The 18,269-nt window shown below is 42.6% G+C and overlaps 1 protein-coding gene across 4 annotated transcripts in view; it reads left to right on the top strand.

The window, feature by feature from the left end:
• PLXNC1 (plexin C1) overlaps positions 1–18,269 on the top strand; it is a 134,958-nt gene that overhangs the window by 40,453 nt on the left and 76,236 nt on the right. For all 4 annotated transcript variants that reach the window (XM_059726195.1, XM_059726196.1, XM_059726194.1 and 1 more), the window contains 4 exons: positions 3,141–3,266; positions 4,555–4,689; positions 7,053–7,153; positions 17,368–17,485. In XM_059726195.1, the coding sequence (XP_059582178.1) occupies positions 3,141–3,266; positions 4,555–4,689; positions 7,053–7,153; positions 17,368–17,485 (480 nt within the window). The remainder of the gene's footprint in view (positions 1–3,140; positions 3,267–4,554; positions 4,690–7,052; positions 7,154–17,367; positions 17,486–18,269) is intronic.

Consider the following 18,269-nt stretch of genomic DNA (forward strand, 5'->3'; position numbering starts at 1 on the left):
CTATTGCCAATGATTAATCAGCTGCCTACCCTCTAAAGAGAGACTAGGCATTCTCAATCCTGGCTGAATGGAGATACAGCCCTGAGTCAGGTGCTAAGTTCTGGAGTGGGGTGGGGATTCAGAAACACTAGAGTGTTCAGCACTTTCTATTGGCTGCTCTAGGTGGCTTTTTGCTTTGAGTCTCCATTTGAAGTGCCCAGCTCTCCTGATACCTTGTGCAGGGAGCTGAGGTGCCCAATTTTCTCTCTGGTTCCTGTGGGATTCCTGTGCCCCTGCCCCTGTATATTTGTATCACAAATCTAATATTGAGGTATTGCAGCTTCTAAATGGATGTACCTGGGTGATCAATTTGGTATTGACTATGAGCCAAACACTCATTTCAGTCATCGTAGTGTAACTCTTACATTGGCATTAGAGCAGTTTGCTAATATGATAATTTTGATTAAAGCAGTTTTCTAATACATTATAGTTATTTTTATCAGATCTAAATTAAATAGATCCCTTAAAACTTGAATTTTATCATAATGGAGTAAGGATGTAGAGAAAAAGAAGGGAATAAGCTATCTTTAATGCTGTTTTTACTAATGCTATATTTAACCTTATCACAAATAGCAGGGTACCTTTTCTAGTTTTTGTATTCTAGTGGTAGGCAATATAAGTCTCAGCTTCCTTAAGTGTAAAGCAGGAAATCAAAAAAGGAAGGGTAAAGCACTGCACTTTCTGACAAGAAAAAAAGAACACAAAATCTATTTGTTTGAAACTACACTTGCTATACATGGGGTAGCTGTAGGTGTTAATCAGGACTTTTGAACATACTTCAGGATGAATCAGGGTTCAGTAGTGTGTGTGACACACCTGAGGGCCATATGACAGGTTGCTTAGAATAAAAACCAGCAGTTTATAACAGATCTAGACATTATAAATTTAAAAACAGCAGGTCAGCCTCCCAGTATACAGCAAGAGTGGGCATGTATACCAGTGGCCAAAGGCATAGACTCAGTAACAGGTTTCATATCTAGTGTTTGAAGGAACAAATAGCTATGCAGTCCTGGAGCCTTCTTTTCCCTGTCTCATAGTTTCATAGTTGGTAGGGTTGGAAGGGACCTGAGCAAATCATCAAGTCTGACCCCCTGCCATGGCAGAAAAGAGTACTGGGGTCAAATGACCCCGGCAAGGTGTTCATCCAGCCTCCTCGTAAAGACCCTCAGGGTAGGAGCTAGCACCCCTTCTCTTGGAAGTTGGTTCCAGATCCTAGCCACTCTGACAGTGAAGTAGCACCTCCTGATATCTAGTCTAAATCTACCCTCTGCCAGCTTGTGACCATTATTTCTTGTCTCTCCTGGTAGTGCTCGGGGGAACAGGGACTCCCCCAAGGCCTGTTGGTCCCCCATGACTAGTTTGTAAACAGCCACTAGATCCCCCCTTAACCTTCTCTTGTGGAAGGTGAGCAGGTTCAGGTCCCTTAATCTCTCCTCATAGGGCCTGCCCTGCTGACTCCTAATCATGTGGGTGGCCCTCTTCTGGACCCTCTCCATGTTGTCCATATCCCTCCTGAAGTGCAGCGCCCAGAACTGGACGCAGTACTCCAACTGCGGCCTGACCAGTGTTGCATAGAGGGGGAGGATCACCTCCTTGGACCTGCTTGAGATGCATCTGTGGATGCATGACAAGGTATAGTTGGCCTTCCTAACCGTGTCCCCACACTGTCGGCCCATGTTCATTTTGGCATCAATAATGACTCCAAGATCTTTTTCTGCCTCTGCACTGACGAGAAGGGAGTTCCCCAACCTGTAGGTATGCTGCTGGTTCTTCCTCCCCTGGTGCAGTACCTTGCACTTGTCAGTGTTGAAACCCATCCTGTTCTCATCCGCCCACCCCTGTAACCTGTCTAGGTCTGATTGCAGCCTATTCCTCCCTTCTGTCCATTTAGGTTAGTGATTATTTAGTACTAACATTTGCATTAAAAGGAACGCATTTTATGGCAAATTAACATATAGAATGTTTCACAGTAGGCCAGTCCTCTTCCCATTGAAACCAATGACTAAAACCACGGTGGACACGAGAGAGGCCCAGGATGGGTCTATAGATCAGGGGTTGTCAACTGGGCGTATGCGTACCCCGGAGGGTACTTGAGATGGCTCTAGGGGGTATGCATGGGTGGGCGGGGATGGAGTGCTTCCACGTACCATCCTGCACTTGTGTGCAGGCATCACTGACCTGACTGGATGCGGGGGGCAGGGAAAACTGTCACACGGTGGCTGCCGCTGCTCCGCATCTGGCCACACCGCCCCCACCCCCACATGTGGCTGTGTGCCACCCCCCCCTTCCCAGCTCTGTGTCCAGCTGCCAGGGGTACACTGCTCTGCATCTGGCCACAAGGGGTACACTGACCCAAATAGGTTGAAAAGCCCTGCTATAAACTATTACAAGAAGATGGCCACATCTTTCCGGTGAGGCCACAACTGGAATAGGAGTACTGTGTCCAGGTTTGAACTCCCCACTATAGAAAAGATGTGGACAAGTTGGAAAGAGTTCAGCAGAAAGCAACAACAATGGTTCGGGAACTGGGGCACATGACTTATGAAGAGAGGCTGAGGGAACTGGGCTTATTTAGTCTGCAGAAGAGAAATCTGAGGGGGGATTTAACGTGAAGGGGGGTTCCAAAGAGGATGGAATGAGACTGCTGTCAGTGGTGGCAGATGACAGAATAAAGAGCAATGGTCTCAGCAATGGAGGTTTAAGTTGGATATTAGGAAAAACTTCCTCATTAGGAGGGTGGTGAAGCACTGGAACAGGTTCCTTTGAGAGTTGATGAAACCATCCTTGTAGGTTTTTTTCAAGCCTGGCTTGACAAAGCACTGGCTGGAATGATCTAGTTGGAGCTGATCCTGCTTTGAGCAGGGGTTGGACTAGATGACCTCCTGAGGTCCTTTCAACCCTAATTTTCTGTGATTCTCTGATTCTGTCCACATTTCCAAGATTATGTTATATTAAAAGCCTGTTAAGAATAGCAGCATCACCAAAAGTAGAAGGAAGGCTATTGCACAGCTTTCTAAGGAATATTCCTTTGTTTTTAAGTGCATTTTGCAGTATGGTTGAAGAATTTTATCATGTTTTTCTCTTGTGTCTGATTTTTTTAGGAAACTGTGCCGACAGTGAAAAAGTCACCGACCTTGATTCACTCTGATTTATCAGCTGTTTATGCTACTGTCGTTTTGAACAAGATAGTTTTGTTCTTGGGAACAAGTAATGGACAGTTACTGAAGGTTGGTGAAATGTGGTATTTTTTAATAGCACTTTAATGAGAGAATGTTTCCTGTGTTATATTTCATGCGTTGTATTGCAACCTAATGTTGTCACCTGGACAGCTCTCTTCTATTTGTTTTAAAATAAACTGTTGCAACTTTCTAAAACTCAAATGAGCAAATAAGGTTACATAGAGAACAAAGTAATATTCATAAGAAACTTCTTAAAATCCACAAAGGTATGCATTCGCTGGATATTACTTATAATCCTTAATTTAATATTGCAGCATAGTTGATTTAATGTATTTTTTCCCAGTGGAGACCAAATGCTGTTACATTTTTGTCTTTAAACTCTTTGCCATGTGTTGTAAATATCTGTCCATTAAAGACTAAGACATAAGGATTGTTTCATCAGTGCTGCTGATTAGGATTCTGCTGTCTGAATGAGTAACCTAGAAGTGAAAATAATCTTATCTCATTATCAGACTTCGAAGCATTCAAGTTAACATCTTTTGAATTTTGTTCTTGAATGCAAGCGTGTGCATTTCCTGTCTACACTGAAAAGGGTGACTATTTTGTTTTTATTAAGCAGGCAGCTGGAATGGATAGAATACAACATGAAAATCTTTTTCTTGTTTGATTGCAATATACTTACAACAATAAAGGTATACAACTGAAGGCTTACATGTGTCTCTAGCACAGTGGAGACCACAAACCCGTCTGGGTTGTTTAGCTTTCAAGGCAAAGTCTGTATTGATGCTAGTGTGCTGCTTAACATAAAAGGGGAGTGAGAAGCTGTGGATATGAGTTGAGTGAGCCAGAAAAGGGGAATAGCAACTCTCAAGCATATTCCCAAATGCCAGAAGGCAAAATAGCTCCTGTTTTTGAGGCAATGGGTAATAACATAAAAAGGAAACCTTTTAAATGTTATGAAACTTTACCACAAGGGGGATTCCTGGTTAAAGGAGAGGTCAGGGGAGCAAGTTCCTTTTAACACATCTACTACAGGAGCTGCAGCATGAAGGAGCTGCAGGAACCCAATAGTATGAAGGCAGAGGGTCTTTGTCTCTCTGAGAACTTGGATTTAAGGGACAGATCCCTTATCTCTTCCACTATGTGAAGTATGACATGAACTCTTGTCTTCTAAGAGGAAAATATAGGCATAAACCTTGACTACACTTTGGGCTTTAGCTCATATTGCGGCACTTTTTGCCCTCCACTTTGTTAATAGGACAGGAAAAAGATTTATCATTAAATCTGTTCCCTTGATAAAGGGATTTGTGACTAATTTTATATTTCACATTTTTAGGTTATTCTTAACAAGAATCTGAAACCGAATTGCCCTGAAATTTTACATGAAATAGAAGAAGAAACATCAGTTTTTCCCAAACTTGCCCTTGACCCAATGGATAGTAACTACATATATTTGGCATCTGCTAACGAGGTTGGTATAACATAAAATAAAATTATTAAACTGCAACTTTGAAGGCTTTAATAAGTTTTCTGTTATATCATAGGTAGAGTTTTCATTGGAATAATAATCAAACCTTGATTGTCTAAACTCCAGTTAATCAGTTTGGTCCTGCAAAACTCATAAGGCACTAAGTCCTACATGGGGCTGAGCACTGTTGCTCTGATCCAGCAAAGTATTTAAACACACGCTTGACTTTGGCCATGTGCAGGTCTTACATTCCTGCCTGGAGACTCGTTGCTTTCCCAATAGAAATTGCCCACATACAAGTGTTCATACAGTTGTGTGTGGAGGAAACATGACCCATATGTGAGAGAGATCTTCCACTTTGACACCTGGAAGATCTTGCCTGCATACATGTTCTTCTGTCTAGAATGAATGCCTGTATGCTTAACTCTCCTGTGGGAGGAGTCAAGCAGAAGCTTGCCCTGTGCATTCCTGTGATCAGGGGAGGAGTTAAGCAGCCATTGCCCCCACAAGCCTTCCCAAGACCAGAGTCCCCCTAGTCTGGGGAAGACTTGGAGAGCAGTGGCAGCAGAGCAGCTTTCCCTGCCCACTACCCAGACCAGGGGGATCTTGGTCTAGGAAAGGTGTCAGGGGCATTTCCCCACAGCTGGGCTCTTCTCATGTTCATGAGGTGACTGGGGAAGGCATGAGGAGCCAGGAGAAGGGGAATGTCTGCAGGTTGTAATGCCTGTACTTTCCCTCTTGAGAAGACTGAGAAGATTTCTAGTAGCAGTAGAAATGAATGCCTGTCCATGGCCTTTATGTGGTCCTTTTGAGATGCCAGTCATGTGCTTAAAGTTAAATGCATGCTTAGACCCCTGGCTGTCTTGAGGTCAGAGTGTTTGTGCTACACTGGAGGAGAGCAACTGATGAAGAGGGCTCAGGCTCTGTGGGAATACAGTTCCTTTGAGCCCCTCCATAATCTCACAAATTTGCTGTTCTGCTTTGCAGGCTGTGGCATTGACTTAGATTCACTGGAGTTAGGGGTTTGTAATCCTCCTTATTGAAGTCCACATTAAAATTCCCATTCAGTGTGGCAGGACTTCATCTGTAGGCTGTATTTTTTACTTTTGATAACATCTTTTCTCAACTAAAAATATAATTTATTTTACCCTAGAATTTAACAAAATGAATACAGGTTAGTAGGGACACCCGCTGATCTTATAGAACTTCTTGGATGCAATATTTCACTGCTACAAGAACAGATATAAATCCTTGCGCACACAAGAATTTGGTTTTCTTTCATCTTGTTGGAAGAACAAATTACTATGGAGGAACAGCAACCTTTAGGAATAAATATGGCTCCAAAACCCTCTCTAGGGGTTTAACAGGATGTACCATAAAACGAGATTTCTCAAGTTGAGTGTAGATATTTAAGCATGCTGGAAAGCCTAATACCCCATTTATCTGGACCCTGGAATATCATAGAGACTGTCAGATTAATTTGGTTATGTGGTACATGATAGGGAAAAAGAAATAATAAGAGATTGAGCAGAGACAAAGAAAGGTCATTTGTAACCAAATATTTCTAATCTGGAAGATTTCTGCAAATTATAAATAATTTTTTGGTTAATAGTCATTTAATATAATTTAATATTCTTTTATCTGAAAAGGCTATGTGGAATATTATGGACACATTTGCATATCTTGATGAACACTAATCTTTATTTGCACATTTCAAAGGCATATGTTAATTATATGCATTTTTATCCATTTCCTTGAGCACTTACCTGGTGCATGCATTGAAATGCCTATAATAAATGCATTATTTTACACAATTTTAGGTGCATATTCATTTCATCGTTTGAAAACTTTGATTTTGAACTAGAAAATTCATCATCGTGATTCACCAAACTACTCTAGCATTTCTGTCATTACCATTGATGATAACATGGGAACAATAGAATCAAACACTTAGTCATACTCAAGGGAGTTTCCTGCATATAGCAGGGATTTTTGAACAAACTGCATGGTTGGGATAGACATAGACAAGCTTTCACATACCACAGTATTCTTCCTCAGGTCTCTGGGGGAGAAAGCAACACAGCAGAGCTAAATAGATGGAACAGGGGCTTGTGTAAAAGTCCATATGTAAATAAAAACAGGAAAAAGAAATTATTGAGTAGCTGACACAACACTTCTGCAAAACAGGTTAAATTTTGGACCTGAAGACAAACTTGCCAAGGTGAAGATTGAGGGAGCCATCTTAGATTGCCATATAATTTTTAAGACAAACTATAAATATTTTTGTGGGGTTTCTTACAGCATTGAGTCTGCCTTTTTAGAGAGACTAAAATAATTCAGCATGACACTGCTTTCTTTTTTTTTAGGTGAGGAGAATACAAGTTGCAAACTGCAGTAATTATGTTTCTCATCCAGATTGTTTGTCTGCAGAGGATCCATACTGTGAATGGTGTAATTTAACTAACAGGTATTTTCTCATATTTCATATTTGCATGCAAAAGAAACACATTTTCAATAATAACTCATAGCTGTATTCAGAATCAACTTATTGTAATTTACATCTAGTGGATATCTACGAAGTCATGCATAAGCTTAAATATGTTTGCTGTCAAATGAGGAGTCCTAGGCCTTCCTAGAGCATTGTTAGGCTTGACAGAATTAGATTTTTAAAAATATTTTTTAAAACATTTTGACAGCTAAAATCGATATTTATTTTTCAGCATTTATTTTAATTTTTATCAATTAAAATTTTCAGGATTGCACAAAATTAGGGATGTGGGGGGCAGACAATTTAGTAATATAAAAAGTAAATATCCGTTAATCAATAAAGCATATATTTTGCAGACAGACAGAGCAGTATCTCTTGCAGTTCAGAACACACATGCGGCAGGAGCTGCAGGCCATGCCAGTAAGGCTGTAGTGGGAGATGGGGTTTGAGGGGCAGAGCTGGTGGTGCCTGGGAGCCTGGTGCCACTGGTCTCTCACTCTGCCCAGCTCCCAGCTAGGGCAGGGGCCAAACTCGTATGGAGCCCGGTCCAGGCCAGCCTTTGTGGGAGTTTGGCCCCTACCTTGATCATGCAGCAGCCAACCTCCCGCAGAGCCCAGCCTGGCCCATCCTTGTCCCTGCATGATTGGGGCAGGAGCCAAACTCCCATGGAGGCTGAGCTGAACTGGGCTCCACAGGAGTTAAGTCCCAGCCAGGGCAGGGGCCTGGGAAGGGCAAGAGGCTGGCAGCACTGGGCTCCTGGGTGCTACCAGCTCTGCCCTTCCTCCCCCTCACTCCCCCCAGCACAGCCTTACCGGCACAGCCCGCCCCCCCCGCCTTACCAACACAGCTCTTGGGGGGGTGGGACACAGAGACAGAGAGAGTGTGTGTGCGTGCACGCCTCAGGTTGCCTTACCTCTGAGAGAGAGAGAGTGTGTGTGTGTGTGCGCGCGCCTCAGATTGCCTTACCTCTGTGCTGGATTTTTTTTTTACACTCCATTATTTAAATTTTGATTTACTGATGGAAATTAGTTGTCCATCAGTCTGTGAGTGTCAGGTGAAATCTATGTTTATTGATTAAAAAATCAAAAAAAGCCTAGACATTGTTAATGTGGAGTGGTGGTGCTAATGAAATGGAACTCTTTGTTTTAAAAACTTAATTTGGTATAATGAACTGTGCGCATGTTTCTGAAATTATTTTTCGTATGGCATGAATATATATTGTGTGTGAAAAAAATAAAGTCCTGAATCTTCTTCAATAGATGGGGTTCTTTGCATTAGAACTATTGCCTCTCCTGCGTGGAGATTCTTAGGAGGATTTTCTTTTTGAGCAATCAGAATGACTTCCCAAGACTTTCAGCATCCCATTTTGACCGTTTGTTCTGTTGCAACCCACGCATGCATGCCGCAGGGCTGGGCCAGGTCAGGCTGGCTCTCTGCCTCAATGTGGGGCTTCCGGCACTGCAGGCAGGAGCTCACACTCACCAGCTGTCCAGTCGTGTGCCATTGTGCTTGGTGCTTCCATGTGGGGCTCCCAGCTGGAGTGCCAGGAGCCCCACAGAGGTGGAAGCATGGAGCTTGCCCAGTCCAATAGCGTGAAACCTGTGAAAGTCGGCCTCTTGCTGGCTTTCAGAGGGCAACCGCTGGCCAGTAATAATTGGTTTTTGGAGGTGCCCTGCAGGCCCGATAGAATGGCCTGGCAGGCTGTATTTTGTCTGTCCCCTGCTGTATCATATTCTGGTCTCTCTCTCCTCTGTTGTTTCCAAGTGATAAGCACTCAGGTTATAGCAAAAATTGTTGTTCTCTCTTTCAAAGTGCCCAACCTTTTAATTAGTGCTATTACATTTCATACTATTCTGTGACTTCCACCATCAAGCCACCCAGTTCTTCCTTTTATGATATTCTGGATTGATTCTAATCTGACTCCCATCTTTTCATTATTAGCTAATTTTTATAAGCACTTTCCTACTTTCTGTGCCTAGGCCATTAATGGCAATATTAAGTAAACTTGGTCCTGAGAGAAATCCTCAAGGATTTCCTCTGGAAGATTAATCCTTAGTTTGTTTTACTTTGATCTGCATACACTGTTGCTGAAGACCCATTTGTCTGGGTTGCCATAGGTGGATATTGATGGAAAGTAGTTTTATTGTTATGCAAGTCCTTATCAGATACTCCACTCAACTTGTGTTGTTATTGGTAATCTATGGGTGAAATGGTATTCTCCTTTCTGCATCTAGTGGTGGGCTTTGTGGCACTTATGACTAGAAAACTTCCATTGAGATGCACAAAGGGAAATAGCATTCTACCCAAAGTTGTTCTGTTGAATTACTGAAGCTTTAAATTTATTATTTAAGAAGTTTTTTGGAATTGTAATAAATATTAAGTTTCATATAATAACAAGAAAATAAAACCAACAAAAACAATAATTGATAAACTAATAAGTAATATACAATAAGAAGCAAAACCAGAGTATTACAAAATAAATCATTAAACATACATGCTATAAGTTTAGTAGAGACTAGGGGAAGGGGAGAACTTGACATTACATACAGCCAGTTGACAAATATACATATACATTTAAAGGATACTAAACCACAAACAAATCAACCTATAAACTTAACAGAAGATTCATATTGTACCATATTTCTTCATATTGAGCCCAGTTATGTCTGTTTGCATATGTAATCTTCACTGACAAAGCGAGATTTATCCTTAGAACACAACACATGCTATTTAAGAAGTTTACAAATAAGATTTACCCTATTTACTCAAATAGAAGGCAGGTTTTTTTTCCCCATTTAACATGGGAGAGACCCTTGTCTTGGATTTGAGTATGAGGCAGCAAGGGGTCAGACAGCTGCTCTGGCTTTGGTTCTGGCCCTAACCTGTAGCTGCTACCTGTGCTCCCACTGCTTCTGCCTCCCCCCCTGCAGCCTCAGGTCCCAAGCCTGTTCTCTCTGCAACCTGTTTGTTTGTTTTTTCAGAAAACCAGAATACTGTAACAAGCAGCATATATAACACCTACATTATTTTTTAGTATTAATAGATCTGTTTTTGCAAAGTAATGATTAAGATTGAAGTTTCAGAAAAAGAGGTTCAAGTGTTCTTAATAGTTGTTTTATTAATTATTAAGGCCATGTACAGACATTCATAGAAATGATTCCAGGAGAGAGAGCAGTATAGATGCTCAGTCTGCAACAGCCCCCTCTCCCCTGCTCTTTGTGGCTTCCCAGGACTGGCATCATCCCACTCTGGGGAAAAATGTGAGCTGCTCCAGTCCTCCCGGCCTTGGACTGATTCCGGCGTGAGAATCAGGAAAGGGGCTTACAGTGCCGCTCCCTTTTGTTTGGGTCCCAGTGCCTGGGAGTTGAACGGACTGAGCCCCAGGACAAAACCCCAACCTACTCCACACACCTGGGTCTCTGCACTTTGCCCTACTACACCGGGGAGAGCCTCCCAAGCTTAGTTCCCAGCTCTGCTGACTTATGAATCAACACCTCCACTACCCGATTAAGTAGTGTAGGGGGGGGAGGGGGGCAAGGGGAAACAGTTAGGGGGCAGCACCATTCCCTGTGTTTGGGCTGGAGCTTTGCCCCACTGTTTCTTCTGCTTGGCTTCCGCACACCAGGAGCCGTTACCTGTTTCTAACACCAGGAACTCTTGGGAATTTGCAGCAGCCAAGTGGAGGGAGTGGTGCAGCAAAGCCCCTGCCCATTTCACATCAGGAACTCCAGTGTGAGAAGAAGATGGGGAGCAGCTGGCAGCTGCTCCTCCCTTCCTTCCCAGTCTATGGGAAGGGCAGAAGCAGCTGCCCCCTACACCTTCGCTGATCGCTGCTGGCTGCCACCAGTGCTGCTGGCAGCATCTGTGGGTAGTCACTGACGGTGGTCACTGTGCCCCCCCAGCCTCTGGGGGCACGCATCATTCATGCTACCAGGAGAATGGTGATTTTTCCAGTAAAATGTGAACATCTGTACATGGCCTGCATGTAACTGAAACACTATACTTCAGGTATGTTTTTATAATCAGAAATACACTGGATGTCAACTGATAAAATGTGATGATATGTCAGAGCAATGCACTATTTGTTTTGTGTTACTGCTTAAAGAGTACAAGAATTTAGCCTTATCAGTTTTTTTTCCTTGAGATAATTAAACTACATGTTAGATATGGTTTACTTTTATTATAATTAAATGCACTAACAACTTCAGATTTTAAAAGGATGAATTACCAGTGATTTAAATTGTATTTCAAATTAGTTTGTCTTGATGTGAAAATGCACACATCTGTATGAAATGCATTTTAATTTTCATGACATGAGAACTCACGCATTAGTTCTCCTTTTAGCCCTATAAGTCAATATTTTTAATAATAAAATTAATTAATTTTCTTATGTATTTAATTTCCACATGTAAATAAGTGCTTACCTGAAGTATGTTTAATTAATGCTCCTGGAAGGGTGATTCCTTCACAGTAGGAAGACACATTCTGCGTAAAGACACCAGAGAGGCTTCTTTGTTAAATCTAGGGAACTAGACAAAAGTCTTTTATTGACTGAACGACATAATAATGAATTTGTTTGTTTAGATACCATTTTGCTCCCAGTGGTATATGACTGAAGTGATGCACATGGTGAAGAGGAATTCTAATGAAATAAATCATTAGCTGTGTTGTTAAGGATGCGCAAAATTCTTCATTCTAGATCTGTCTCTACAAAAATCCACGTATTTCAGCAATCTGATTCTCGACTTCATTGGAAACTCCACATATATAAAATGATCTGTGCCACCTTGACTCTGTTAAATCCCCACCTGTTCTTGCCCATTGCCAAGCTCGCTTTTTTAAACTTGTTCCTGTCTTTAGGATTATTAATCATTCTTACCCGCAGCTTTGTGTCCTTCTTTGCAATTGTTTCCTGTTCTCTCTCATGCTGCCAATGGTCCAGGGCCAGCTCCCTTCTTCCATCACGGCTAGGCTCCAGAAGCCTTCAGCTGTTTGCTCTTAATGTGCTACTCTTTCCCTTCCTTGTAGCTTTCTGAATCTAACTCTAATATTCACTTCCAAAAGCCAAATGGATCCCCAGATAATACAGCTTCCTTACATTGTAATTCATTATTCATGCAGTATAGACTGTCTTAGAAAAGAGAATTGTGGAAATAAGTGTGGTTTGTATACATGAGAAGCAAGGTTTGTTTGTTAATACCTCTTATTAGACCAAGTCCAATAAAATATATCCAATAAAAGATATTACCAAACCTTGCTTCTCACATGTTCTCTGAACCATCACAGCTCTAAAACAATACTATAGTCCTGTCACCACCCCGCAATCCTGGGATCTCCATGGTGACTAGCTAGGACCTGTGCAGGCAGGGTGCATGACCAGGCGGATGAAATAGGGCCATGGGCAGGCAGGGAGCTGCATCTGGGAGCGGGCTGGGCTGGGGGGGCCAGGTTTGCGATCTTGGGATTGTTTGCGATCTTGGGATGTTGACAGTATGGGGCTGTGGGCTGGGGCAGCTGCAGTCTGTGCCCGCGTGGTCCTGTCCATGGACAGGGATGTCTGAGCAGCAGATCATGGCTCTGCCGTGGGCCCCAGCACTGCACAGTCACCGCCCCTTCATCCCAGCCCTGCCAACCCATTCTGCTCCTGGACAGCACTCCCTGTCCACCCGCAGCCCCATCCTATCTGCCCTGCCCATGTGGGTCCTGCCCCTGGTGGTGGGTGCAAAGTGGATGGGTTGGGGTGCCTAGGCAGCGGGGCCAGGGCTGAATTGGAAGTCCTTGCACAGTCACAGAACTATGACATGATTGGAATAACAGAGACTCGGTGGGAGCTCGCATGACTGGTGCACTGTCATGGATTGGGTACAAACTGTTCAGGAAGGGCAGGCAGGGGAGAAGAGGAGGGGGAGTTGCACTTTATGTAAAAGAGTCATATGATTGCTCGGAGTTCCAGTATGAAACTAGCCTATCAAAAGTCTTTGGGTTAGTGTCAGAGGGGAAAGCAACAAGGATAATGTTGTGGTTGGACGTCTGCTATAGACCACCAGATCAGGAGGAAGTGGTAGATGAGGCTTTCTTTAAACAGCTAGTGGAAGTTTCTCGATCACAGGTCCCAGTTCTCATGGGGGGCTTCAATCACTCTGACTTCTGCTGGGACAGCAATAAAGCAGCGCGCAGGCAATCCATGAAGTTTTTGGACAGTGCTGGGGACAACTTCCTGGTGCAAGTGCTGGAGTGGCCAACTAGGGGCCATGCTCTTCTTGGCCTGCTGCTCACAAACAGGGAAGAATTAGTGGGGAATGTACTAGTAGATGGCAACTTGGGCAGCAGTGACTGTGAGATGATTGAGTTCAGGATCCTGAGGAAATGAAGGATGGAGAGCAGCAGAATAAGGACCCTGGACTTCAGAAAAGCAGACTTCAACTCACTCAGGGAACTCATGGGCAGGATACCCTGGTAAGTGAGTCTGAGGGGGAGAGGAGGGTAGGAGAGCTGGCCATGCTTTAAAGAAGCCTTACTGAGAGTGCAGGAACAAGCCATCCCGATGTGCAGGAAGACTAGCAAGTATGGGAGAAGACCAGCTTAGCTTGGCTTAGCAGGGAACTCTTCAGTAAACTAAATCACAAAAAAGAAAGCTTATAAGAAGTGGAAATTTGGGCAAACAACTAGGAAGGAGTATAAGAGTTTTGCTCAGGCATGCAGGAGTGAACTAAGGAAGGCCAAAGCTCAATTGTAGTTTCAGCTAGCAAGGGATTGAAGGGTAACCAGAAGGGTTTCTACAAGTATATCAGTAATAAGAGGAAGATAAGGAAAAGTGTGGGTCCCTTACTGAATGGGGGAGGCAACCTTGTGACAGAGGATTCAGAAAAGGCTGAAGTACTCAATGTCTTTTTCACCCCAGTCTTCACAGGCATTGGCGACATGTAGGGGGTGCACGTGCACCCCCTGAGATTGGCCGTGCACCCCCTAGAAGCGCCAGCTGCAAAACTGGAAGTGCCACTGGAAGTGCACTTCCGGTTTTGCTTCTGGCTTGGCAATCGGCTGCTGGGGGACCCCTCCCTTCCCTCCACCCCGCCCCAGTTGGCAATCTGGTGCCCTGGGAGGCACCAGTCACCCATGTTCACAGGCAAGGTCAGCTCCAAGAGTAACACACCTGGCAGCACAGTTTGGGGAGGAGGTGACCAGCTGGCGGTGGTGAAAGAACAGGTTAAGGGACTATTTAGAAAAGCAGGACATATACAAGTCTGGGATGCACCCAAGGTTACTGAGGGAATTGGCAGATGTGATTCCATAGCCATTGGCCATCATCTTTGAAAAATCATGGCTATCAGGAGAGGTCCTAGATGATTGGAAAAGGACAAACATAACATCCATATTTAAGAAAGGGGAAAAAGGAGGATCCAGGGAACTATATACCAGTCAGTCTCACCTCAGTCCCTGGAAAAATCATGGAACAGATCCTCAAGGAATCCATTTCTAAGCACTTGGAGGAGAAGATGGTGATGGGGAACAGTTGGCATGAATTCACCAAGGGCAAGTCATGCCCGACCAACTCAATTGCCTTCTGTGATGTATCTTGATTTTTAGCAAGGCTTTTGATATTGTCTTCTGCACCATTCTTGCAGGCAAACTAAGGAAGTATGGCCTGGATGAATGGACTGTAAGGTGGATAGAAAATTGGCTGGAGCATTGGACTTGAAAGGTAGTTATCTACAGAGATCCTCGTTTTCTCTGATGTGAAAAAATCCCCAATTTATTTAGTGTTATTTCTGTTTAACCAAAAATTGGGGATTTTTTTTTCAAATCAGAGAAAACTGGGATCCCTAGTAATCAGTGGTTCAGTATGTAACTGGCAGCTGTTATCAAGTGGAGTGCCCTAAGTCCTGGGGCCAGTTTTGCTCAATATCTTCATCAACAACCTGGAAGATGGCATAGTGTGCACCCTCAACAAGTTTCCAGATGACACCAAGCTGGGGGAAGTAATAGATACACTGGAGGGTAGGGCTAGGATTCAGAGTGACCTAAACAAATTGGAGAATTGGGCCAGAAGGAATCTCATGAAGTGCAACAAGGACAAAGTGCAAAGTCCTGCACTTAGGTTGGAACAATCCCATTCACCGGTACAGGCTGGGGGCTGACTGGCTGGGCAGCAGCTCTGCAGAAAAGGACCTGGGGGTTACAGTGGACAATAAGCTGAATATGAGCCAACAGTGTGCCCTTGTTGCCAAAAAGGCTAACGGCATACTGGGCTGCATTAGTAGGAGTGCTGCCAGCAGGTCAAGGGAAGTGATTATGCCCTTCCATTCAGCACTGGTGAGGCCACATCTGGAGTACTGTGTTCAGTTTTGGGCCACTCACTACAGAAAAGGTATAGGCAAATTGGAGAGATTCCAAAGGAAGGCAACAAAAATGGTGAGGGGTCTGGGGTACATGACTCATGAGGGAACTAGGCTTAGTCTAGAGAAGCGAAAACTGAGAGGGGATTTAATAGCAGCCTTCAACTATTTGAAGAGGTGTTTGAAAGAGGATGAAGCTAAACTGTTCTCTTTAGTAGCAGATGACATAACAAGGAGCAACGGTCTCAAGTTGCAGCAAGGGAATTTAGGTTAGATGTTAGTAAGACTTTTCTCACTAGGAGGGTAGTAAAACGCTGGAACAGGTTACCCAGAGAAGTTGTGTAATCTCTATCCTTGGAGGTTTTTAAGACCTGGCTAGACAGAGCCTTGGCTGGGATAATCTAGTTGGGGCTGGTTCTGCTTTGAGCAGGGGGCTGGACTAGATGATCTCCTGAGGTCCCTTCCACCCTAATTTTCTATGATTCTATGCCTGGGAGTGGCAGCCAGAAGGAGCTGCCATTGCCAGGGCTGCCAGGAAATGACTCTGGCATGGGCTACCCCGAGTGCCTGGCCTGAGCAAGACTGAGGGACCCATCCTGGGCTGGACAGAATCCTTTGGTGGACTGGATCTTGCCTGCAGGCTGTATTTTGCCCACCCCTGAATTAGTTGATGTCCTGAGATTCCCTTCCATTCCTATTTTTTGTTGGTTGGAGGTCAGTAAGGTTGTACAGGAGAGACAAATTTATCCCATTTAATCCAAATCAATTAACTAGTTGTAAAATGTAAGATTAATGTCTTACTTTAGGATCGTGCTTTGAGTATATTCTGTAACAGAGCCCCAGAAGGTTTTTCTACAGTATGGGTTCAGCTTCCTGACTAAGACCACGCAGGAAATAACCTCTTGCTTAACAGTACTCTTGCCAACATCTTGGTATAAAAAAGGAACAACTGTACAGTTTTAGGGACTTTTTGAGATAGTTCGCATAGTTGTGGACATTTTACTTGCAAGTCTCGTATTTGTTTTTTCCTTTCCAGGACAATTTAGTATTTAACTACACATGCCTACAGTGAGCTCTGAAAAATCCTCTAGGGAGCCCAGTTAAAATCTGTTACTTGAGAAATCGAATTCATTAAGCCTGCAACCTTTTGAACACACAGGAACACATTTAATGTAAATAGTAATTCAATTAGAGTTAATGGGACTATTCATGTACTTAAACATGTGCCCAGGAGTTTCTAGAAATGGGGCCTAATATTTTTCATTCTACATAGTTCAAATGAAGCTGTGAGGATCCGGGCACATTTTGCATCCTGTTGGAATAATTTACTCAAGGAAGTGAACACTTTCTTAAAATTTTTTTTTTTTTTTTAAATCCCAGTCTTTCCTACATAATATATTAGACCAATTTTACAATGTACATTGTTGAGCACAAGTTGATCTTTACTAAGTATAATGCTGACTTTACGCTTTAAAACCAACATTTATATATTAACATTTTGTCAAAGATCAGGCCTGACTCAAGCTCATTGAAGTCAGTGGAAAGATTCCCATTAATAGTTTGTGCTTCTGACCATATATAAGGCCAAAATTAATCTGTATCAAGAAAAGCACATAAGCATCTACTTAAAATCTCACTGACTTAAAAACTAAAAACTTCTACAAGTTTTGATTAATTGAGGCACAAAAGCATAAAATCAAATGATTTTTTTGTATCATTTTTGTTTAGCTTTTTGTGATGGCACTTAATTTTTTATTTTTTTTTCAGGAATATAAGGTGTTAAATAAATTAAAGCAGAACAGCCAGGACTGCAGCCAGTATAAGGAAATCTAGTAAAATTTTGTTTTCGTTTCATAGGTGTACCTTGAAAGGAAATTGTTCACGTTCAGACAGTTTACCAGATTCGGTTAACAGTTCACACGAAATGGATCAGTATGCTGTAATCCAGATAAAGATCATGCATCATGAAAATAAGGCATGTATAAACCATTTTTTGTTTTTTGTGGTTTTTTTTATTTTAAACAAGCAATTCTAGCATTTACTATAACTTGTTATTGTCACTATACATACTCCACACACATTATATTCTTATCTCAACAATTAGCAATTAGGCTGGAGATTTAACTGGTTGAATTCATAGGTTCAAGAGAGATTTCATTTTCTGCTGCAAGATGGGCTATAAAGCCTATTGACTCACTACTTCCTTATACTGACCAGGGGAGTGGTTGACTTGTTTAGTTGACTTGTTTTTGGGGTTGTTTTTTTTTAAACATATGTTGTCTTATAATTTTCAGCCATTGTGCATAAAATGCACTAACCAGGTTCCAGGGCTTATAAGTCATGAAATGTTTCAGCACAGACTTGCAAATCCAATTTTTTTTTTATTCATTTGCATGAATATCTGCAAAATTTTGACATGAAAATGAATAGAATAGACAGAAAAAGAATCACAGGACATTAGGAGTAGTTCCATAGAAAATACTGTAAATGGCCAACAGAATGTAATAATAAAAATAAATTCTACCTCTTATGTAGTGCTTTTCAGTGGTAGATTACACTTTTTAATGGAGGTGAATATTATTATTCTCATTTTGCAGATGAGTACACTTAGGCACAGGGAAGGGTAACTGATTTATCCAAAGTCACACAGCAGGCTAGTGGTGGAGCCAGGATAAGAATCCAGGTCTCCACTAGAGAGTTCCATAGTCTAATTCAGGAATGTCCAACTTCTAGGCAGCCAGCAGCTACACCCTGCACAG

This window comes from Alligator mississippiensis, chromosome 4, assembly GCF_030867095.1.
Source record: "Alligator mississippiensis isolate rAllMis1 chromosome 4, rAllMis1, whole genome shotgun sequence".
Lineage (NCBI taxonomy): Eukaryota > Metazoa > Chordata > Crocodylia > Alligatoridae > Alligator > Alligator mississippiensis.